Source organism: Anabrus simplex, chromosome 2 (genome assembly GCF_040414725.1).
Source record: "Anabrus simplex isolate iqAnaSimp1 chromosome 2, ASM4041472v1, whole genome shotgun sequence".
NCBI lineage: Eukaryota > Metazoa > Arthropoda > Insecta > Orthoptera > Tettigoniidae > Anabrus > Anabrus simplex.
In genome coordinates, this window is record NC_090266.1 from 336,222,665 (window position 1) to 336,247,085 (window position 24,421).

Sequence of the window (24,421 nt, forward strand, 5' to 3'; positions counted from 1 at the left end):
GGATCCCCGTTTGATTTTGTGGTGATAATTTTCCTGCTGTTTTTATTCCGAAACCATGTGTTGCCCACAATCATTTCATTCCTCTTACAAAACTGAACAAGTTTCTCTACTTCTTAATTCCTTTTCCCATATCCATATGGTCCGATTTCTTCTTCCTTCCATTGTCTTTCGGTTTCCCACCTGTGCATTTAAGTCTTCCATGATAATCGCTTCCACATCAGTTATCTCCTTTTCTAGTTTCTCCAGGAATGTCTCAATATCCTCATCTCTGTTCCCTGTTTGTGGTGCATAACTGGTATGAATTCCCTCCCTTCATTCTTAATTCTCAGTCTAATTTTCATTATCCTGTCACTGATGCCAGCTGATTGCTTCCTTTCCTGTCGGGGTTATAGGGTTGATTACCCCACCCTCATAATGTTGGCTACTGGTCCTAATTTTCATTATCCTGTCACTGATGCCAGCTGATTGCTTCCTTTCCTGTCGGGGTTATAGGGTTGATTACCCCACCTTCATAATGTTGGCTACTGGTCGCCCATTTTTCACAATTCCCCCAGTGCCCAAGGAATTGTGCATCGCTTGCGACTGGGTATGCCCTAACCTTTTCCGAGGCAAGTTAGGAAGTATCATATATCATATATAGGCTATTATTATTACAGTAGGGTTGCCACTCCCAGAGGCATTTTACACCTACTGCCAGGTGTAACTTTAGGCCGCTTGTCAGGAGTTCAGACACCTTTTGCTACCGCTTCACTGAAGTACAGATGTTACTGAAAGGATAAAGTTCTTCAGTTTTATCTGCTGTTGGGACTGGGTTCCTCTTCTGCCATCTATACCTTTGACCATATTCTCCTTTCTGGTGAATTTATGTGTCATTTCCTAAACAAAGGCTTTACCTGGCCTCCACAGGGAGGGCTCCTCGACCCGTAGCCGTTGTTGGCCCCTTTCGGTATCAGGTTTGGTAATGGCCGCTTGGCCCTCAGCCAGACAGTCGTTGATAGTACCGTCTACTGTCACATACGGTAGCAGGATGATCCTGACCTGACACATATTTTCCAATTACTACTGTTCTATATTTCCAGTTTTAAGTTGCTGTATGCTAACTGTGTTTTTCGTTACATAAGTTGAAGGGCTGATGCTTGCTATCGATCTGTTGAATGTAGACTTGTTTGTAGCGAGCCAGTCATTACATCATTTGTAGTTCCTTCCTGATGCTCTTGATTATTTTACATTTGAGATGGTGCATATTTTAATGAGTCTAATTTTCACGTTACTGTGTTTTTCCTTGCATAAAAGATGCATCCTAGAATTTTGATGTAAAGTTAGGAAAAATACCTAAGACCGAGCTCGGGAGATAGTAGGTTCGAACCCCACTGTCGGCAGCCCTGAAAATGGTTTTCCGTGGTTTCCCATTTTCACACCAGGCAAATGCTGGGGCTGTACCTTAATTAAGGCCACGGCTGCTTCCTTCCCACTCCTAGCCCTTTCCTGTCCCATCGTCGCCATAAGACCTATCTGTGTCGGAGCGACGTAAAGCAACTGGCAAAAAAATACCTAAGTGAATCCATTATTTGGATCAGTTGTCATTTTAGCCATAAGTCAGTAATTATTAATTTCCATGTCTGAGAGAATGCATGGGTTCTTTTTGTTTCAGAGGATGATATTTAATTATTGTTGTACCATTGCTTGTAAAATTTATTTCCAGAAAGTAAAAAAGTGAAACCTATATTTCAGGTCAGAAATATCATCAGGAAAGTTGAGACAGCAGTATGAAGGTCAACTGTATAAGTATACTAATGTTATGAAAGGATGGCAGTACCGATGGTTCATTTTAGACCCTGAAACTGGTGTGCTGGATTACTTTTTGGTAAGAAATTGGATTTTTCTATTACAACTGTTAATGGCTGTGGATTTTTAATTGCCTTACTTCCGGTAGGCCTGGTTATAAAACTGAAGTCGTGTATTTCTGCAAATGTGTGAATAAAACTGGTTTCATGCTATTGAGACTTATTGCCGAGACATTGTAAAATCCAGTACCTAGTTACTGCTCATACATGCATAATAGTTTTTATGTGATATGTCCAGATCTTTTGTGATTTTAAAAATTATTTATAAGAGAAAAATGAATGTAGACATTTTATATTGGATTTTATTGTATAATCTTTGCTGACTTGTACAGTTTTGAACCTATCATTTTCAAAATTTCTAGTTGTCTAGTTATAGATATTGTTACATGCCAGCCCCATGGTAGCTCTTTTCAGTACTTCCAGGAAGGGGCTGGTGACTCATATGACCTGAAATCTCCCAGCTGGCCTGTGGGGTGGGGCCAGTCTATGCATGTATTGTTCTTGGCAGCCGGCTTACCTGTGAGTTCCTTGGAGGTTCAACAGGAATGTTCTGCCTGTAGTAACATCGTGAAATTTCTGGATTAAATCACGTGAGCTATAAAAAGGGAGGCTAGCTACAGACAGGCAGTCAGAGTTGGACTCGGAGTGAGTGTTGAACTCGGAATCAGTGTTGGACTCGGGGAGACAGTTGAGCTCTGAGGCGGAGCCAGTGTGACACTGTGAGTTGGGGCTCAGTGGCTGGGCTGAGGTTGACAGAGGTGTTTGCTGTCACTAGTGTCCCACGGAGGTCTGAACCAGGAGCTGTTGTTGTGCCGGAGAGACCAGTGTGTAGGTGAAGACGACAGAACGAAATACTGTACTGTGTGTTCGTGTAATTCTGTGGACTGAGGATCGCCGTGAGCCAGCGAGGAAACACGCTGTTGTGAGTGCAACGATAAATGGACCTTTGCTAATGTTTGCTGTTGTAAGTATTGTCTTGCTGTTGAATACTGTTGAGCTGTTTAGTTGTTCACTGCATGGGAATGTGTGAAGAACTGGACTATCATTGGAGTCAAACCAATGAACAGTCGGCGTGTGTTGTATAGCCAGGCGCACTGTGTTCAAATCCAGCTGTCTATGTACAGTGGGAGGTGACTGGACTTTGGGGAAAGTGAAAGTTAGGATTACCGAGCTCGATAGCTGCAGTCGCTTAAGTGTGGCCAGTATCCAGTATTCAGGAGGTAGTAGGTTCGAACCCCACTGTCAGCAGCCCTGAAGATGGTTTTCCGTGGTTTCCCATTTTCACACCAGGCAAATGCTGGGGTTGTACCTTAATTAAGGCCACGGCTGCTTCCTTCCCACTCCAAGCCCTTCCCTGTCCCTTCGTCGCCATAAGATCTATCTGTGTCGGTGCGACATAAAGCAACTAGGAAAAAAAATTTAAGGATTAGTGTCCCAGGTAAAGGAACGGGCTATACCCTTGCTGCGCCATAAGGTAGAGAGATTTGTAAATAGACTGGTAATTAGTGTGGCTATTCATTACTGGTTAGAATTGTTGTGTTTAAATATGTGTGTGTGGGTGTGTGTGCGCGCGTTTATTAGGTCGTGCTGAAATATATTAGAGTAATGAAACAGATAAAGTTTTATTCGTAACAAATGGTGTCAGAAGTTCAAATAGACCCCATGTGTGATACATTATTGTAATCAGTGTGAATCAGCGGACCGCATACTACAGGTTTCGACTGCCACCGGGAACATTTGAGAACGACGGTGTATAGTGAATGCACACTCATATAAATTTTTTGTCATCTTTTATTAATTACTGCATGCCAGTTGAGACCAGAGGCCACACGAAAATGGAGGCACAGTTAAATGAGCTCTTCGATATGATGATGATGATGAAGAAGATGGAGGAGAAGATGGAAGAAAAACAAAAGAAGATGGAAGAAAATCAGAAAATGACGTTGAAATTGGAAGAAGGCAATAAGGAGATGGAAGGAATCCAGGAGAGGATAGTTGAAAGTCAGAAGAGGATGATAAAGTAAATAAAAGACGGTCAGAAGAAGTTGGAAGACGACAAAGAGAAGACAGAAGATGGTCAGAAGGAGACAGAAGATGTACATAAAATGATGAAAGATGGCCTAAAGAAGGCTGAAGGTGACTAGACTAAGGAGGAGGAGGGCCAGAAGAAGTCGGAAGAGCACCAGGCGAAGACGGAAGATGGTCAGACGAAGATGGAAGACGACCAAAAAAGGACAGAAGACAGCCAGAAGAGACTGGAAGATGGCCGAAGCAAGATGGAAGACGACCAGGATAAGATAGAGGGTGGCCAGAAGAAGACGGAAGATGGCCACAAAAAGATAGAGGACGGCCAGAAGAAGATGGGTGACGGACACAGAAATGTTGACGTGGATCCACGCGAGATAAAGCATGTTCTGCAGGTCAACGCTCTGTCCCGTAGACATTGTCCAGAAGATTGTGAGTTCTGTTCCAGGAGGGAGGCTGAGCATGAAGTTGCCTGCCGAGTGATCACGTGGGGTTCGAAGGAAACTGGAGCCGTGATGCCTGGATAGAAATGCAGAGCGACAATTATCGTCACCTTCCCCTGGTACCCCTGGCTTACCAGTCCACAGTGCGCAAAGCCACGGGATCTTCTCCAGCAAGGACGTTGTCTGAATGGGAGCTGCGACTTCCAGTGGATTTTGGGTTCGGCCTGCCTGAGGACCATCCTACCCCAACCGATAGGTACTACCTGGACCTGACTAGGAGATCGGAGGGTGTGAGCGCCGCTATCAAGAAGAGTTCCAGTATAGAGAGCGACCGGGTGAAGGTGCGGCATGACCAACGAGCGGACAGCACGGAGAATTACGAGGGCGACCTAGGATGGCTATATAAGTCTGTAAGGAAGAAATTCTTGTCTTTCAAGCTCCAGAAGACGTGGAAATGCCCTTACCACGTTCTAAGAGGAATAAATGACGTCAGCTACCGAGTACGACGGAGGTCAAGGTGCAAGATGAAGGTAGACTGAAGGGCACCATACTGAAGATCAGCCGAGAAGGTTACTGAATGAAACCAACGGTCAAATGTAATAAGGAATGCTCCAGGTATAAATATAACTCAAGACTGAGCAATTCAACGAAAACCAAATTGCACTTTCACAGATCCCGACATCCACACATCAGAACAGACGAAGAAAGTCTGTCGTCTTACGTCATATTGCAACACATCAAGACAATAGGACACGCCCCCCCAAAAGCAATTCATCGCAGCCAGGGCAACCCAATCACGTGACATGGAAGAAAAGAAATATGGCAGCCCATATCATAACTGAAGCTGGATACAAGAAACTATTTTCAACTCATTCTTTTTAGAAGTAACTTTTGGTGGTATTCAGAGAATAAAAAAGAAGCTAAGAAAGAAATCAAGTAACCTACACCACCATCGAATCAGTGCAGTAAGAAAATAAACTTGCCTAGGTAATTCAAATAAGAAACAATGTTCAAATGGACGACCCATACAATAGAATATCTTAAAATGACCTCAACCAGAATCTGCAATACAGATAATAACAATAATAATAATAATAATAATAATAATAATAATTTTGAACTTTTAATTTACAGGATAGGTCAGAGACATTAAATTTGAAACCTAATTCGAGTCGAGTAAGGTACATTCTCATTACTACGATATAAATATATCCTCCAATGGAATTTTATACATTGTTGTCGAAAAATATTACTGCTTAAATTATAATTAAGTGCAGCCCATATTGAATTTCTAATGATATGTGAAGAATTCCAAAAGTCGCGATCGACTTCAAATAAATTAATACGTTCTTCAGACCACCATTATTTCTTGTTTATGAAGGTTATATAACTAAAATAATTTAGGATTTTCATGCTTTTCACCGTAGACAATAAATCATAGTCACCAAAATTCCAGGTAGAATAAGATGTTCAGCGTACTTGAATTTATGATTAATCCTTCCAAGCTCCAAGGGAAGGACTGATGACAGTACTTGCAATTAAAGCATACACAGGAATTTAAAAAACTTCCTTCCAAAAATCTTTAAGGCGTATCACTCTACAGTGATAATTTTATCACCTTGAATAGACAAAACACTCCTATCACCCACATTTTCTTAATCAGATGAAAGAAACTTGGAGCTCTCCAGAAAACGTAATGCTTCTCTTATCACACAGGCGAAAAACAACAGACAGTCACTCCAATATTAACAGCTAGTTTAAACTCTTTAGACGACCGTTGTGGTTAGTTGCGTGACTAACCACTAAATTGTGCCAATTGTGAACAACACCTATCGTTAGTGCTCAACGTAAATTATATGAACTAATAACACAGCAGTACAGAACATCTGAGATACAGCAGGATGAAATGGTAGGAAAATTAGATTGGGCCTTAAGGCCAACCACATACTAACACATGTAACTAATGTTTACGGATACAAGATTTCTACCAATGTTTTAAGGCAAACATATGAGTTCCAAAACACATTACACATCTGTTAGCCTGTTCCTTGAACTAGATGATGAAAGGAGTGATAATGTCATCACCGTACAGAAAAGTGTTCACTATAACCTTGAAAACAGGCTGTGCAGTCTAACAAAAGCATACCATAAGTCGCAATGGGATTTTAATATTGGCAAGTTAAGGTATGCGTTCTTAAATGAAATTCCTGCGTTGCCGTCTTGTACTAAAATATGAAATAACCAGCTTGTGCATCAAGAGGAAAAAGTGACGGGAAGTGTCGGAGGACTTCAATTCGCCAGGTGCAGGTCTTTTTTGATTTGGCACCCGTAGGCGACATGCATGTTGTGATGAGGATGAAATGATGATGAAGACGACACATACACCCAGTCCCCGTGCCAGAGGAATTAACCAATGATGGTTAAAATTTCAGATTCTGCCGAAAATCAGACCTGGGACCCCTGTGACCAAAGGCCATCACGCTAAGCCTTTAACCATGGAGCTTGCAATTATAAACTAATTTACTGGGCTGCATATTTTACAACTGGTAAGGCCTGCACAGGAGCCTGGTCATAGTGCTGTGATTTGTTTCTTCATGTTGACAAGTGCATCGCACAAAATAAGGTAAAAATAACATAATGTGGAGGGTTATGTCAGGTTTACAGTGAGTCATACATAATTTGTTTTGCGATTGGACTTTTGGTCTCATGAAAAGGAAGTACTGCATGACGCGTACTTCTTCTGTAACAGGTATAGTCTCGGTCATTGAAAGTAGCAACCTTGAGTCAAATCTTAAAAAAGCTGTCATCATTGGAAAAGAAACCAGCAACCTGTTAGTAAGTATATATGACTGACAGCATGGTTGGAAAAAAGATCCTGAGGTCCCACCTTTCAGTCATGCTACTGTGATAAAGAATATACCAAGGTCATTAAGTGTCAACAAAAATTGAATGGTCCAGCTGTATTGTGAAGATTTGTGAGGTAGATAATCTTCCTCTGAACCTACCTAAGAAGTTGGAAGTAAAGGGCATGACTGCAGAAAATACAAAATATCTGTTCGATTTCATTTGAGAGTACAGTACAGCAGAAACATAGAATTTATTGTGCTCCCGGCCGCGTGACACTAAGACCACTGAACTTGCGTCAACTAGCGAGACAGACTCTGTGCACAAAAGGAAGGCATAAGTAATTAAGAACATTCCAGAGAAATGAGCAACAATTAAAGTTCTGTTACTACTGGAAACAAGATAGATGTAAACCCTTAATTGGATGTGTGTAGTCTCTCAGAACGATCTTTTAAAATATACATTATTATTATTATGATCCTCCCCTGTGAACCATGTGATCTTGCCGCAGTGGGGAGGCTTGCGTGTCCTGATGAGGTAGATAGCCGAACTGTAGGTGCAACCATATTGGAGTTGTATCTGTCAAGAGACCAGACCTATGAATGGTTCACTGAGGATGGGGGTTAGCGTCGGTGGGAAACTACAGTCATAACTAACTCGCAAGGACATGCAGTTCTCTCTGCACTAATGATGTACTGATAATGGCTTTCTCCTGCGTAAAATATTCCGGATATAAAATAGTCTCTCATTCAGATCTCCGGGCGAGGACTACACAGGAGGGGGCCCTCATTAGGAAGATGAATACTGACATTCTGTGAGTTGGAGCATGGAATATTAGGAGTTTGAATCGTGGCAGGTTGGAGAATCTGAAGAGGGAAATGGATAGACCAAAATTAGATGTAGTTGGTATAAGTGAAGTACATTAGCAGGAAGAGGATGATTTTTTTGACAGACGTCTGTAGAATTATGAACACAACATGGGAAATGCAGGATTTGGTTTAATAATGTATGAGAAATTAGGGCAGCAGGTAAGCTACTACAACCAGTATAGTGAACGAATTATTGTTGTCAAGATAGACACCAAGCCAATGATTCCCCACGAGGACTGTTCACGAGAAGCCTTTCTCGTGGGCAGTCAAGATTTTCTTCAGATGATGCACAGCAAAGTTCTCTGCGAAACGTAAAGAATTTCACCTTATTTTCTTGACACGGCATAAGCCCAAAAGCCTATATCATGTCTATAAGTACAGGCTGTGAAAGCATCAATGGCAAGAACATTATTATTATTATTATTATTATTATTATTATTATTATTATTATTATTATTATTATTATTATATCCTTGTTTGTACATCTTACGAGTGTCGCAAGACTAAAAGTTCCTTTTTCACCTTTCTAAAATTTTGACAGGTTTTCTTGTTTAAGATCTGGAGAATAAATCTCCTAAATATTTATGAAAATCTTTTTAATATCCAAAGCTGATATTCCTTTCTGTAGTGAAACAGTCAGATATTCTTAAATCCTTCCTATACCCTATTTTCCAATCGATTTTCTCAAAATTCTGTCTTATAACTTGAAAATTTCATGAAGTGATCAATTATTTAAGCTAGAGACTTCTGGTTTTCACCAGTTTATCTCCTGTCAAAATAAACCAAAAATGCAATTTTCCGACTTAACATATGGTTTCCTGAAGAGCGTCACATGTGGATTCAAGAAATACTATGATAAAATATCACCTTTTGAATATTTTGATTGAATTCGTCAAACAGTACAGTACAGTACAGTACAGTACACTGGCACGTTGCTAAATTTAGTGCTTTCTTTCATCAAATGTTGCAACACAACTTTAGTATTTCCTCTTCTCTATTCTGATATATTAGAACGGAGTTCGTCCATGCATCTGTTTCTCAATCCCTTAAATGGAAATGTCATGAAAGTTACAATGTGTTCTAACTGGAAGAACTCCAATAAAATATCCTTTGGAATTCTGTGTACAAATCATATAGATGTATTGCAGAACACCCCAAAATAAAAAGATAATTTTGCCCCTACACTCATTTTCTATACAACTGAAATTTTTTGAATGATCCGTCCTGAGTTTGTAAACATTGTAATCTTTTCCTTGAAATTCTCAATCGGGCCGATGACCTTCGATGTTAGGCCCCTTAAAACAACAAGCATCATCATCAAGCAAGCAACAAGAAATTCTCAATCTCTCTCGTAACTTGGATCAGAGATGACTAAATTTAGCTTTTCAGTAAGATCACAAATAAATTACATCTGCAGTAACCATTGCTGGCCTGTTGACTCACAGTACCATTCTACTCTAGATTTTAAAGACACTCTTTTCTGGAGAAGGCTCCTGAATCATCTTAGAAACACAGCAAAAGGAGATATCTACACTCATATTTATATTCTTTGATTAGAGCTCAAAACTTACATTTTTTTTTACCTTTCGGGCATGATTTGGGTTGATAGTATTGATTGTTTGTATCATAACCTCATCTGAATTAAGAAGTTAGTGAGTTATATTTATCATTTTTGCAGAGCATGACTGAACCAGTTTTATTTCCAGTAATAGTTCGTGTGCAATCGGTTGTACTGAACACTTACTCATGTATCATAATATCTGTTTTAGTAGTATAATCTTTAAAACACTGTGAATGTCTTATATCTTGTTTGGCCCTTCAATGCTATAGTGGTTAGTAGTTCTTTTCATAATATCATATAATGAAAAACCATTTAGTAAAAAAAAAACATGCCTGGCGAGTTGGCCATGTAGTTAGGGGTGCGCAGCTGTGAGCTCGCATCCGGGAGATAGTGGGTTCGAACCCCACTGTCGGCAGCCGTGAAGATGGTTTTCCGTGGTTTCCCATTTTCACACCAGGTCCCCTTAATTAAGGCCACGGCCGCTTCCCTCCCATTCCCAGGCCTTTCCTGTCCCATCGTCACCATGAAACCTATCTGTGTCGGTACGACGTAAAGAAAGAAAAAAATGCCGCAGTCTTTAATATTAAAGGACATATTATTTCAAAGTTGATTGAATACTAATTCTTGAAATGTCACTATTTTTTGTGCTCCTGTTAGCAATGTTGTTGAATCTGGGTGTCACCTTCTGAATTTAACTTAGCAAGCGTATTAATGAAATATCTGAGTCTATTGAGTTTCTTGTGTTGCTGAAAAGAAACAGTTAACATCATAAGGGAAAATTTAACCAAGCACAGTCATCTCAGAAGAATGGAAATATATGAATTTATCAGCACATTAAATTTTGTGCTGGACGTTAACTTCTTCACCTTCAATGGGAAAATATATTGTCAGAAGGGATTACCAATGGGAGATCCGGTTTCAGGCATCGTGCCAGACATTTACATGGATCACTTACAACGCAAAAATAATAACAATAGTACAAGGTTTTAAGCGTATGTTTGTGCTATGTCGACGATACATTTACCTTCATAGACCAAAAGTGCAACACCAGCGACAATATATTGCAATACCATAATTCACTAGATCAAAATATAAAATTCACTATAGAAGGCGGAATCAATAAGTCCTTGAACTTTTTAGAAATCACCGTTACACGTAAGGAATATAGGTTTGAATACCAAATTTATAGGAAGCCAACCTTTTCACCAAACAATTAAAAACAGCTCAATATACCCTAATCCCCAAAAAAGGCAGCATATTATAGCTTAATACATAGAGCTTTCAAAATACCCTGCACACCTAATATCTCAACAAGGAAATACATTATATAAGGAACATAGCCAAGTTTAACGGATTTAATATAGATATAGTTAACCATATAATAAGAAAAGTTAAGAACAGACAAATGTCAAATCTAATTCCGGAAAAACATAAAAGTCTGTGTTCACCACATTTACATACAATAATCCCAATATATATCAAGTTTCGAACCCTTTCAAAAAACATGAATTCAAAATCGCGTTCAAAACACAAAACACCAACCAAAGAATGTTCCTAAACCACAACGTTGTCAACTCCAATAAAGACCAATCTTTTGCCTCGTACATTGGACAAACAGGATGAAATTTCTCAACAAGATATTTAGAACACTTTAATGCTAATAAACATAACAAATTTTCAGCCATGAGCATACATATGAGGGTAACTGGACACACATACAAGCATAGAACAATACTTAACAATTCCTAAGAATATAAGAAGGGCAAATTAATGAACAAGTACTAAAACGTCTACATTTTTATACACCAGTATTTTAATAAAAACCTCAATTTAAATGACACAATAGATACCAAAAACCCTCTATACCATCAAATCCCACATTTATTAAAAAGATTAAAATAAAAGAGAGTACCTTTCAAAACTTCAACAAATTGCCACACACAAAAGCTCCACCCACTGAAAAAACTCCTCCGTGAACAACCAATACATCGTCCGCCTACCCATCCCCCTCCGCGTACTGCGCACAGGGTTACCTATAGCCAGTCGAACCAATAGTGTCACCAAGGCAAGTCAGCCACAAGAGAGGGGAGTGGGTAAGTAAGAGCCAGCGCGATTCTCCATTCATACCTAAATCAACACACTCCACTGCTAAGACATACATTTTTTCTTGTTATAGACGCTCAGTCAACTAACTTCAGTCTTCAAATTGAAGCTACAGGATTCCAAATTTATCATTAACAAATTGTGAATTTCCCTATTCGAACCTCCACAGTGACAAGCGGAATGCAACTCCACAATTTCAGCAACACAGGTAACTCAATAGAGTCGACAATATTTTACTTATACGCTTGCTGAGTTAAATTCAGAAGGTGACACCCAGATTCGACAACATTGCTAATGGGAGCACAAAAAAAATAGTGACATTTCAAGAATTTGTATTCAATCAACTTACAAATAATACGTCCTTTGAACAGCAGAATTAAACTAGTCAATGGCTTTTAATAACATATAAACATAACCATTGGTTTTTTAAAATGTTTATCAAGTTTAAATTTATGTTTTTACAGAATTATTAGGCATTATTCATTTGACACCCCAGTTCGACAATATTCCAATGGGAGCATAAAAATTGTGATCAAGCTTACGTATTCAGTCAACCAAGAAATATCACCAGTGGACAGTAGAGACTGAGCAACTAAACCTGCCAAAGTCTTTTAACAAATTATAAACATAGCTGTTTATTTAGTTTAATCAATGCTTACCTTTTTAGCAGAATAAGTGTACTTATTATCATTGTTTTGCATACTCCACCAGCTGTCAAAAAAAAAAAAATTGTACTGGCTTTACGTCGCACTGACACAGATAGGTCTTATGGTGACAATGGGATAGGAAAGGCCTAGGAGACGGAAGTATGTGGCCGTGGCCTGATGTGAAAATGGGGAAACTACGGAAAACCATCTTGAGGGCTGCTGACAGTGGGATTCAAACCCACTCTCTCCCGGATGCAAGCTGACAGCCGCGTGCCCCTAACCGCATGGCTAATTCGCCTGGTCGTAAAAAAACTAGTCAGATATATACAATTATCATATAGTTATACAGAAGCATATTTTTTAACAACTTCCAAGATAGCATTAATTTAAGTATTTTTTAAGGATAAAAATAACCAGGATCCTGGATATTTTGATTCTTTGAGTTGAGAAATGTGGCTGATGATGCCCAAAATATGGGCAAAACATGTCCCATAAAAAAAAAACAATAACAAAGTAAATTTTTTTGTGGAATAAAAACTATGTTGTATTGAAAAGGTGATAATTTCAAATAAAAGTTTTTAGTAAATAACATGCCACTTAGTCGAGCAGCTTGTCTCCTTTCTCCCAAGTCTTCTCAGGCCAAACTTTGCAACATTTTTGTAACACTACTCTTTCGTCAGAAATCACCCAGAACAAATCGAGCTGCTTTTCCCAAATTTTACATGCAATGCATGTCAAACTGACTGGCTTGGTCTTTCTTGGCCTTTCTTGGCAATAAAAAAAGGATTCAGACTACCAACAAATGGTGGACAGAATGCTTGTTTCTTTCCAAGATTTTGGCTGTAATATGAATGGAAGGTGCACATGTTACGTTCACATCTGTACTATTTGCCTGGCAACCTAGGAATGCTGGGTGAAAAACCAAGAGAAAAAATCACCAGGATCTAAAGGAAATTGATTGCAGATATTAAGAGAAATGAAACCAAAATACGCTGGCAGATTACTGCTGGTTACTGAAGAAAGACAATCCAACTACACCTCACAAAAAACAAAACAAAAAAACAACAGAATTAAGTTTCTTACATACTGTAAGTCAAGCCGTGGATTTCCAATTCTACAACATGTTACCAGGCTTATGAATGATGAACTCTGGACAATTTGGGTCTATGTATATAAATATGTTCAAATGAATAGAAATAACAAGAAAAGCAGTAATATTGTCATGTGATTAATAGTGTGTATTAACACTGTTTATGTATGAGAGTCTTATATATTTATTTTCATTTTGCAAAGAAACCTGATGTGATACAGGTAAACTGACTTCAGTTCTGGATTCAGTATGCCTGGCAATGATAGAATGTTCAAATTTGCAGGCTTGTGTTATCTGGAAAGGGAAGTGGATATACTAACAGTAGATGCAGTTGGTATAAGTGAAGTACATTGGCAGGAAGAGCAGGATTTTTGGTCAGGCAGGTAAAGGAAATTAAAAACAAAATTAAAATGGGAGGAAATACTGGAGTTGGTTTAATAATGAATAATGAAATAGGGCAGCATTAAGCTACTATGGCCAGCATAGTGAAAGGGTTATTGTTGTCAAGATAGACACCAAGCCATGCATACCACAATAGTGCAGATGTATATGCGTACTAGTTTGCCGATGATGAAGAAATTGAAAGAATATATGAAGGGAGAGAAGATTTAATACAATATGTAAAAGGTGATGAGAATCTAATTAGATGAGAGACTGGAATGCAGTGGTAGACCAAGAAAGAGAAGGTAATGCATTAGCAGAATTTGGACTGGGATGAAGGAGTGGATGAGGAAGTCAGCTGGTTGAATTCTGCACTTATCATAATTTAGTCCTTAGTAATACTTGCTTCAAACACCACAAATGATGGCTGTATACATGCACAGGACCTGGAAATACCGAAAGGTATCCAGTGGGCTTCGTTATGATTAGACAGAGATTCAGAAACCAGGCGTTGCATGGAATGCAAAAATTTCCCAGGAGTGGACTCTGACTACACCTTGTTGGTCATGAAATGCCATCTGAAGTTGAAGAAATTGAAGAAGCAAAGGAATGCAAGAAGTTGGGATCTAGACAAATTGAAAGAAAAGAGTGTGGGGGATTGTTTCAAGAAATATGTTGCACGAGGACTAAATGAAAATCCTGAAGGGAACACAATTGATGAGGAATGGACAGTTGTGAAGAATGAGATCAGTATGGCTGCTGAAGAAAGCCTAGGAAGAAAGGAAAGATAAGTAAGGGTCAAATCAAATCAGAATCAAAATCATTTATTTGCAAATGAGGCGTCTGCTTCGGTGGCAGATGTTACACAAAAATACATTATTATCAAGCACTAAATTTTAAATTAACAAGAGAAGAAGACATTTTCCTAAAATACAGTATTACACAATTTGCACTAACAATTTTTCTATTAAACACACAGCTCATCCTTAATAAATTTATGTATGTATGTATGTATGTATGTATGTATGTTGGGTATTCAGCTCGAAGACTGGTTTGATCCTCCACAGTTCCACCAACAGCTGTCGTAAATAGCTTTGGCATCATTGTAGAGGCGTACTAGGGAAATGAGAAGTGAGGTAGTTTCCCCGTTGCTTTCCTCACCAGGCCAGAAGTTGCTATTACATATCAGTCTGCCAGGTCCACCGAAATGCATGCACCAACCGTCCCCATGAGTGATATTTTCACACCATTCACAACAGGGACTGGCTGCATAAGGAATGATATTACTAGCATCACTCATACCTCGGTCACTTTCATATTGTCAAAGCCAAGGATGAGACTGAGACAGCTCAATGAAAGCAACAAATTTATTCTAGCCCATTCCACTGTAAACACTACATCTCACCAGCAAAGGCAAAATAAATTTATATTATTTACAAAATTCTACTCATATCTTCTGTACTTTCGAACATTATCAACTCATATACAGTATGTAGAATACATCTGCTATAAGATTAACATTTACATCGCATTTATTTATTTGTTTATATATTTTCCCATTTTGGGACCTAACAAGCATAACGACCTGCTGTGTCTTAACCAGAGCCCCTTCTTCCACCGCTTTTCAGATTTCCTGAAGGGCCTTCACAGCTACCGTAGCAGTCCCAGGGCCCTCGAAGTCCCCACTGTACTTCACCCCTACATTTAGTCCCCTATTTTGGCTGTCCAATCTCCATAGACCGGGGGATGAAATTAATTTATTCACAAAAATTCTTTATTTACAATAACCTGCACTGGTCAAGTGCCCTCTTGACATTTCATTTGTTTTCTCTGTTGCTGTTTATTCTTTTCTTGAATATATGTACAGATTTTGGAAAAGGATCGAACACTACACCTGGTAAATTGTTCCACTCCTTCACACCCTTCCCAATGAATTAAAATTTACCCCAATCGCTTCTGCTAAGATCCCTTCTAGTTTTAAACTTGTGGTTAACCCTGCCAATGTAATTATTTTCCAACGGAAGCCTCTCACTAATTTCCTCCCATGTTTCCTCTCCTGTATATGCTCTATATAATCCTATAAGTCTAGTTTTCTCCCTTCTCTTACTTAGTTTCCCACCCAAGTTGCTCTAACATATCTGATACACTCCTTTTCCTCCTAAAATCCCCTGTTTCAAATATTGCTGCTTTCCTCTGCACGCCATTTATTTCTTTTATTAGGTGTTCCTGGTGAGGATCCCAAACACTGTTTGCATATTCCAATAATGGACAAACCATACTTAAGTAACTTTTTTCTTTTAATTCTTTGTTGCATGCTTTAAGTAGCCTCATTATGGCATGTAACTGTCATCAACATGACCCTTCCAGTGCGAATTACTTTCAAATCTCACACCTAAATAATTGCACTTGTCATCTTTTGGGACATTTACCTCATCGAAAGTATATTTAAATTCAGTTTTCAAGCTCCTGTTTGTAAATGTTACAACAGTTGATTTGCTACCATTAACCTTGATATTATTCTATTCAACCCATTGTTCAATACTGTCAAGGTCCCTTTGTAATTCTGAGGAATTCTCAGTGTTATTTATTTCCTTGTAAACAATTGTGTCAACTGCATACAACCTTATTTTTTATGTTATATTGTTCCCTAAATCGTTTGTGTATATTAAGAAAAGTAATGGACCGATTATACTACCCTGTGCAATTCCCTTCCAAACTTTCTCTTCTTGGGATACATGATTTCCTACTTTGACTTTCTGAACTCTTGAATTTAGAAATGTTCTTATCCAATTTGTAACCCTGACTGACTCCTCATGAACCAATTTTTATCTTCACATACCTCTCTGATGTACTTTGCTATTAAACTCTCCAGTATTTTATAAACTGTACTGGTCAGGCTGACTGGTCTGTAGTTCAGGTTTCCTTTTATCACCCTTTCTTTATAAATTGGTATTATTATAAATTCCTTCCATTCCTTTGGTACTACACTGTTATTTATGACATAGTCAAAGAGAAATTTTAAATAAGGCACTATGTACCACCCCATTGTCTTTAATACCTCCCCAGTAATTTTATCACTCCCTGCTGCTTTTCCTTGCTGAAGCAGTTGGATTTCTCTAAAAATATCCTCATTTGTGAATGAGGAGCTTCTTGTTTCCTTATGTGTCTCGCCCTCTGTATCTTCTGTTTTGGTTTTCAACTCCTGACAATCTTCTACTGAATCTCTGAATTCCCTGCTAAATAGATTTGCTTTCTCAATATCTGTTAAAAGGTGTTCACCCCCTTCTCCCACCATTATAGGAATTTGGATTCCTTTTCCCTTTTGATTCCTAATATATGAATACAGCTTTTCCCATTTCCTGTTGTCATTACTCTCTTGAAGTATGCCATTCATGTAATTCTCTTTTGCTTCCTTTTTCAATCTGTTAAGTTTCCTCATTACCTCTTTTCTAGTTTCTCTACTCTTCCTACCCTCTTCGATTTTCCTGTTTACTATTCTACTCTTTCTTTTTAATTTTCTTAATTCCCTTGTATAATAAACAGGGTCTGAAGTCATTTTACTCTTCTTAACAGGTACAAATCTCTTCTCTCTTTCCGAAATGATTCCTTTTTTTTGCTAGTGGCTTTACGTCGCACCGACACAGATAGGTCTTATGGCGACGATGGGACAGGAAAGGCTTAGGAGTGGGAAGGAAGCGGCTGTGGCCTTAATGGCCTTAATTAAAGTACAGCCCAGCATTTGCCTGGTGTGAAAAGGGAAACCACGGAAAACCATCTTCAGGCTGCAGTCGGGGTTCGAACCCACTAACTCCCAGATGCAAGCTCACAGCTGCGCGACCCTAACTGCACAGCCAACTCGCCCGGTATATGATTCCTTTAAAGTTTGCCCGAAGTGTATCCACATTACCCCATTCACTTACCCAACAACTGAATTGTGATTCAAGGTAAGTCCCGAATTCATCAACTTTGGTTTTTCTGTACAATTTCTTGTCTTGTGTGACCCTCTTATTAAGCCTTTTTGGTACAATCCTACATCTATTATTACAGCGTTATGGTCACCTGTTCCTTCAATTACCTCAGTTTTATCAACAATTTCCCATGGTTTAACCAAGAATACATCAAGTAGGCTAAGTTATTGAGATGAGTTGGTGCTTGTACCGCTTGTGTAAATCCTCCCTCCCAAATTAACTTATTTGCCAGTTTCTGTTCATGGGCTTGACTTGCAGCTCCATTCCATTCAACTTCAGGCAAGTTTAGATCTCCCTCAATTATTACCATTTCTTCTTCTTCTTCTTCTTCTTCTTCTTCTTCTTCTTCTTCTTCTTCTTGCGTTCTGGCCTTCTAAGGACCACGTTACAATTTCAATTCTTCCTCCTTAGTTCTTTCCTTTTCTTCCAGTATTCTTTCATTGTTTCACTGTGCTTCTTTATCCTGTCTTCAGTCCACTTTGTGTCTGGTTTCTTTTCCTTCCTCCCTTGGAATCCTTCCATTTGTAAGACTTTCTTCCTAAAAATCTTTCTTTCCAATAATTCTTCTTCTCGTATGTTGTTCCTTTCCAGGTCTTTCTTGACTTCTTGAATCCAGGTGGTAGTTGATTTCTTTTCCGTAAGGTACTTGAAGATTCATTAAAAGTAATAAACTTCACTGTTAGGTTCCGTATTGAGTTGAGACTATGCTTAAAGTAAATACAAAATTTTAATATTCCACCTACTCAATACTAAAAAATCATGTGATGTTTTTACAAAAACATTACAATGACATTAAAAGGTACTAGTTTCGGTCCACTGTGGACCATCATCAGCCTAGCCAAATTACAACAGTAAAAGACATAGTGATAAAAATAGTATGGAGAAATGAGAGGATCTAAAAGGATGGGATGGTGGTGGAATGACAGATAAAAGTGAAAAAACCGTATTTGCGAATAATGATAAAAGTAACAGAAGTATTCACAATGACAAGTAAAATCTTGTGAAGTCACAGTAAAAACTCTTGATGAGATAGTCAGGTTGGCAGTTGCTCCTCTGTTGCACGATTGACATATATAACTACGTATATGCTTCTAGAAAGTTGTAGATGTAAGTTCCACTTTTGCGTAGAGGGAAGAATTGTCCAATGAGACTAGCACCAGATTAAAATTGACAAAATTGAACCTGTTCTATGGTGGAATTAAAGGCTTTCTGTGTTGAACAGAAGTCTCAGATCAATCGGGACCCCAATGAACCTTGCGCTGCGTGGAACAAACTTGCTGATTGATATTGCGGCCCGTGCCATGCTCACTCCGTAAGTTGCATTCAATCCAGCAAGTTTGTTCCACGCAGCGCAAGGTTCATTGGGGTCCCGATTGATCTGAGACTTCCGTTCAACACAGAAAGCCTTTAATTCCACCATAGAACAGGTTCAATTTTGTCAATTTTAATCTGGTGCTAGTCTCATTGGACAATTCTTCCCTCTACGCAAAAGTGGAACTTACATCTACAACTTTCTAGAAGCATATACGTAGTTATATATGTCAATCGTGCAACAGAGGAGCAACTGCCAACCTGACTATCTCATCAAGAGTTTTTACTGTGACTTCACAAGATTTTACTTGTCATTGTGAACACTTCTGTTACTTTTATCATTATTCGCAAATACGGTTTTTTCACTTTTATCTGTCATTCCACCACCATCCCATCCTTTTAGATCCTCTCATTTCTCCATACTATTTTTATCACTATGTCTTTTACTGTTGTAATTTGGCTAGGCTGATGATGGTCCACAGTGGACCGAAACTAGTACCTTTTAATGTCATTGTAATGTTTTTGTAAAAACATCACATGATTTTTTAGTATTGAGTAGGTGGAATATTAAAATTTTGTATTTACTTTAAGCACTTGAAGATTCGTTTAGTTAGTCTATTGTCATCCATTCTGTAAATGTGTCCAAGAAATAGCAATCTCCTTTTTCTTATTGTTTCTGATATGTTTTCTATGTTCTGGTAAATTTTGTTGTTACTTCTTAATTTCAAAAACTCTGCAATTCTTAGAGGACCTAATATTTTCCTTATAATTCTTCTTTCTAATATTTCTAATTTATCGAGCTTGTAGTTCAGTGCTAGACATTCGCTGGCATAAAGGCATTCTGGTTTCACTACTGTGTTGTAGTGCTTTATTTTAAGTTTTCTCGATAAGCACTTTTTGTTATAAGTGTTCTTAGTTATACTGTAAGCTCTTTCCATCTTTTGTATCCTCTCCTCCATAGCAGATTTTTCTAAACCATTTTCTTGAATTGTCTCACCCAAATATTTGAATTTCTTTACCTTTTCTATTTGACCAATATCCTTTACTAAAAACTTTGGGGCACTTTTTATATTCATTAAAAATTTTGTTTTCTCAGCAGAGATTCTCAAGCCTGTCATGTTGGCTGTCTTTTCAAGGAGATTGACTTGCATTGCTGCATCTGTAAGGCTTTCTGAAAGTACAGCAAAGTCATCTGCAAATGCTAGGCAATTTATTGCAACACATTTGTTCTTCCCCAGCATGAGTGGCAATATTTTGGATTCTTTCAGTTTTTCATTCTAAATTCTTACAATTTTCTCCATGACACAATTGAAAAGGAGTGGAGATAGACCATCGCCCTGCTTGACACCTGTATTTATTTTGAAAGGTCGAGATATTTCACCCATAAATTTTACTTTCGAGATAGTGTCTGTAAGTGTTTCACGAATTAGGTTTGCCAATTTAGTTTTAATTCCAAATTCCTGGATTACTTTACCTAGGGTTTCCCTATCAGCAGAGTCAAAAGCTTTTTTAATGTCATTAAATGTTGCAACTATGTCTTTGGAGTTTATTAATCTGTGTCGAATTATAGATTTCAGGTTGAAAATCTGTTCAGAGCAAGATCTTCCTTCTCTAAATCCACCTTGATATTCACCCAATTGACTGTCCAGTGTTGATTTTACTCTGTTTAGTACTATTGTTGAGAATATCTTGTAAGCAACTGGCAAGAGAGAGATACCTCTGTACTTGTTGACATCTTGCTTGTTACCCTTCTTGTGTAATGGGTGTATTAGAGCCACTTTCCAACCCTCTGGGATCTTTTCTGTTTGCCAAATTTCTTCAAAGATTATTTGTTGATCTTCTATAATTTTTGGTTCAGCCCATTTTAAAAGTTCAGCTGTTATGAAGTCTTCCCCACTAGCTTTGTTATTTTATTATTACCATATTATTATTGTTTTTATGAGTATAATCTATTATTTTCTCAAATATTTCCATGTCTCTTTCCTCTCTTCCAGGCCTATATGTTCCTATAATTCCCACCTCATTCACATCATCACAAACTAATTTTATCCCTAATATTTCATCCCTTTCATCGGTAAACCATTCATGTGAGCAATAAGTTTCTGTCACCAGAATAAACATCCCCCTCCCATTTTATCTCCTCGGTCTCTACGATAGACTGAATACCCTTCTGGATATACTTCTCTGTTACTCACTCCTTCTCTCAACCATGATTCCAGTCCTATCACCACATCAGTCTCATAAGATTCCATCAGTGTACCAAATTTTAACTGCTTATTTACTACACTTTGACAGTTTACCAAGAGCAATATCAGACACCCTTCCTCCCTAAAACTTGACTGTTGCAGCTGGGTAACTTGAAATTCCTTACTTTCCTGAGTTTCATTTTCTAGTTGATTGAGCCAGCTTGAAGTACAGCTGGCTCTTTCTACTAGTTTTCATGGTAGGTATTATAACCCTAGGGAGTTGCCTTTTTCACAGTACATATCTTATGATTAATAAAATCAAGAGCAATATTTGAAATTTTTCGTTTACCTGAATTGTTTAGATGAAGGCCATGTTTTGTGTAACAGTGTCTCTCGAAACTGCTGCATTCAATTACCAGTGTATTACGAAAATGTTTACAAATTTTAACCATATCTCTATCAACTTTGTTCACTTCAATGTTTACACACGAGTCTCTACTCAAATCATACCTGTGGGGCACGTTCACTACAAAGATGTTAGTGTAAGTCAGCTTACCTAGTTTTACATTTAAGATGAGAAGTGACATTCTTGGCGTTGTCGTGAGCTACGTTATTCGTCCCGCAGATGATCACTACCGCATCGCGACTTCCTAGATTTCGTGCTTCATGCTCCGTGTTTTCCAGTACCTTTTTGATTGGGGCCCCAGAATAGATGACGGCCAATGCTACAATATCTTCATTGTCCATTTCTTTTGCAGTTCCTCTCACCTGGCTATCACCAAATATAAGAATGTTCGACACTTTCGCCGGTGCACTGTGTGAAATTTTAGGCCTAACTTTGCCGTGTTTCGTAACAGAGTTATTGCTAACAGCTTGGCTGTTTCTCCTACGGATAAGTCCTTGCATATCACTTACTTCCCTCATAGCTGAAAATCTACTTCTGGTATCTATTAAAAAGTTTTCTTTGTCTAACTGTACACTTTTCTCTTAGCAGTGGCGGCTGGTGGCTCTCGACTCTGGGGGTTCAATATTCGAAATCAAAACACAGATTACGGATCTCGTGGAGAAAGTTACAAAACTACATTACAGATAACGCAACAGTAATTTAAATAAATTATACACCCACCTATGCAGACTGCTTGTACATGAAGTCCATTCTTCTTTCTTTCATTGCAGCAAATTTGTCTATGGCAGATTACTTAAAACTCTCCATATCCCTAACTAATTCCTTTTCAATAGAGTGCATTGCAAGAGCGGTCAGTGTTTTGTTACGCATTGTACTACGAAAGGAAGTCTTTATCCTCCTCAACGTTGAGCTTCCGATGTTGTCATCAGCACTGTTATGATGAGTTTGTCATTTTATTATTTCACTAAGTTATTTTGAAGTGAAAATTGAAAAAAGTGTACAGCACTGTACACAGATCGAAAATTTACTCTCATATATATAGAATTTCCAGTTCCGTTTTAAGTTTATTTTGCTGAATAAAAGGATAAACTCCACACACTTTCTTCAAAGTAACAAATGGGAACTGCCTTTCATACTTTTAAAAACTGTCAGCATGAAACAAGTTTGCTGCAAGAAGATGATTGGTGAACTGAAAACGTTCCGTTGTTTGGAGAATAATTGTATCGCAAATTTCCTTGGCTGCCACTTGGAGATGCATGTATCTGTACATGTTTTTTTTTTACTGGATCATTGTATCATATGCCTTGAAATGTGACACATTCAAAATTATAAATTGCCTTTTTAATTTCGACTGGGTCTGCAACTGGTTGTATAAAATATCAACATGTGGCATTATTAAATTAAATACAGACAGCCAAATCTGAAATGTGGGATGTTCTAGTTTAAGGCGCAATCCCTTTGCCTGTAATATTGCTGTACTGTGTCGAGACGTTGCTCTTATTTCTTCAGGGCTTTAAATGGGGGGATTCCTTGTTCTCATAAACTACTTCAACAGTTCGTGATTTAAAGTTCCACCTAGTTTTATAAGCACGGGGCACTCTTCTACGTACTATGTTGTGGCATTATTTTAACTGTGTACGTCATCTGTTATTTTTAAAAAAAATTTGCTTTAGTAGTTGGTTTACCTGATCAAGACCAATAGCAGCCAGGAGGAACTTGGCAGCTTGGAACTCTTTTTGGCTAGGTGCGTAATAAAGCCTCTGTGCATGCACCCTATCATGATATTCAACACACTTCTGCTCCAGCTCACGTCTTACCTCCCGCATCCCCTTGCCTACCGTTCAGCACCCCCTCTTCTCCCCGCTCAACCTCCAACCCACAAACTGATGCACATCTGTGGGAGTGCAGTCCCAGATATGCTCCTGCATATTTATTACTGTGTGCTGGGAACAGTGACACATCACAAGTTGCTTGGGCACGTATTTCAAATGTGTTCCTGGTCAGGGGAATCACTGAATAGAACAGTGTATAAGCACACAGAATGGATGTTCATTGCTCCGATGCTCTATGTGAGAAACCGCCACTCTCTCCTAGAATCCGAAACAACTTGACACCACGCGTCTTAATTCGCGGAGTCACCTTTGTTCTGAGTGTTTACTTTCGATTCCAGTAAAAGTTCCTTCTCCTTTAAGACCTCATTCTCTGCTTTTGATGCTTGTAAATCCTGTTGCAATAAAGATAGAATTACAAGGATGGAGTCACTGAATGACTCAGGATTTGTCAGATCTATTTGACGAATGGCTGAAGTACAAAAGTGTAAACCATGAGGAGGGCAGAAAAGAATACAGGTGATTAAAAGTATGAAGTAGATACAAAGTGCAGGTCAGCTAAGGAAGAATGGCTGAAAGAGAAGTGCAAGGATGTTGTAGTATGTGTAGTCATAGGAAAGGCAGATGCTGCATACAGGAAAATCAAGGAAATCTTTGGAGAAAGGAAAAGTAGGTGTATGAATATTAAGAATTCAAATGTAAGACCACTTTTAGGGAAAGAAGACAAACAAAAAAAATGGCAGAAACATATCCAACTGCTGTATGAAGGGAAAGAATTAGATAATATGGTTGTGGAACAAGACGAGACTGTTGATGCTGATGAAATGAGAGATCCAATTTTGATGTCAGAATTTGACAGAGCTTTGAGAGACCTAAATTGGAACAAAGAGCCTGGAATTGGTGAGAATCACCAA

General features: G+C 38.4%; 1 protein-coding gene across 4 annotated transcripts in view; it reads left to right on the top strand.

The window, feature by feature from the left end:
- Window positions 1–24,421, top strand: part of LOC136864120 (oxysterol-binding protein-related protein 11) — a 353,345-nt gene that overhangs the window by 72,811 nt on the left and 256,113 nt on the right. For all 4 annotated transcript variants that reach the window (XM_067140720.2, XM_067140724.2, XM_067140721.2 and 1 more), the window contains one exon: window positions 1,732–1,864. In XM_067140720.2, coding sequence (XP_066996821.2) covers window positions 1,732–1,864 — 133 coding nt within the window. The remainder of the gene's footprint in view (window positions 1–1,731; window positions 1,865–24,421) is intronic.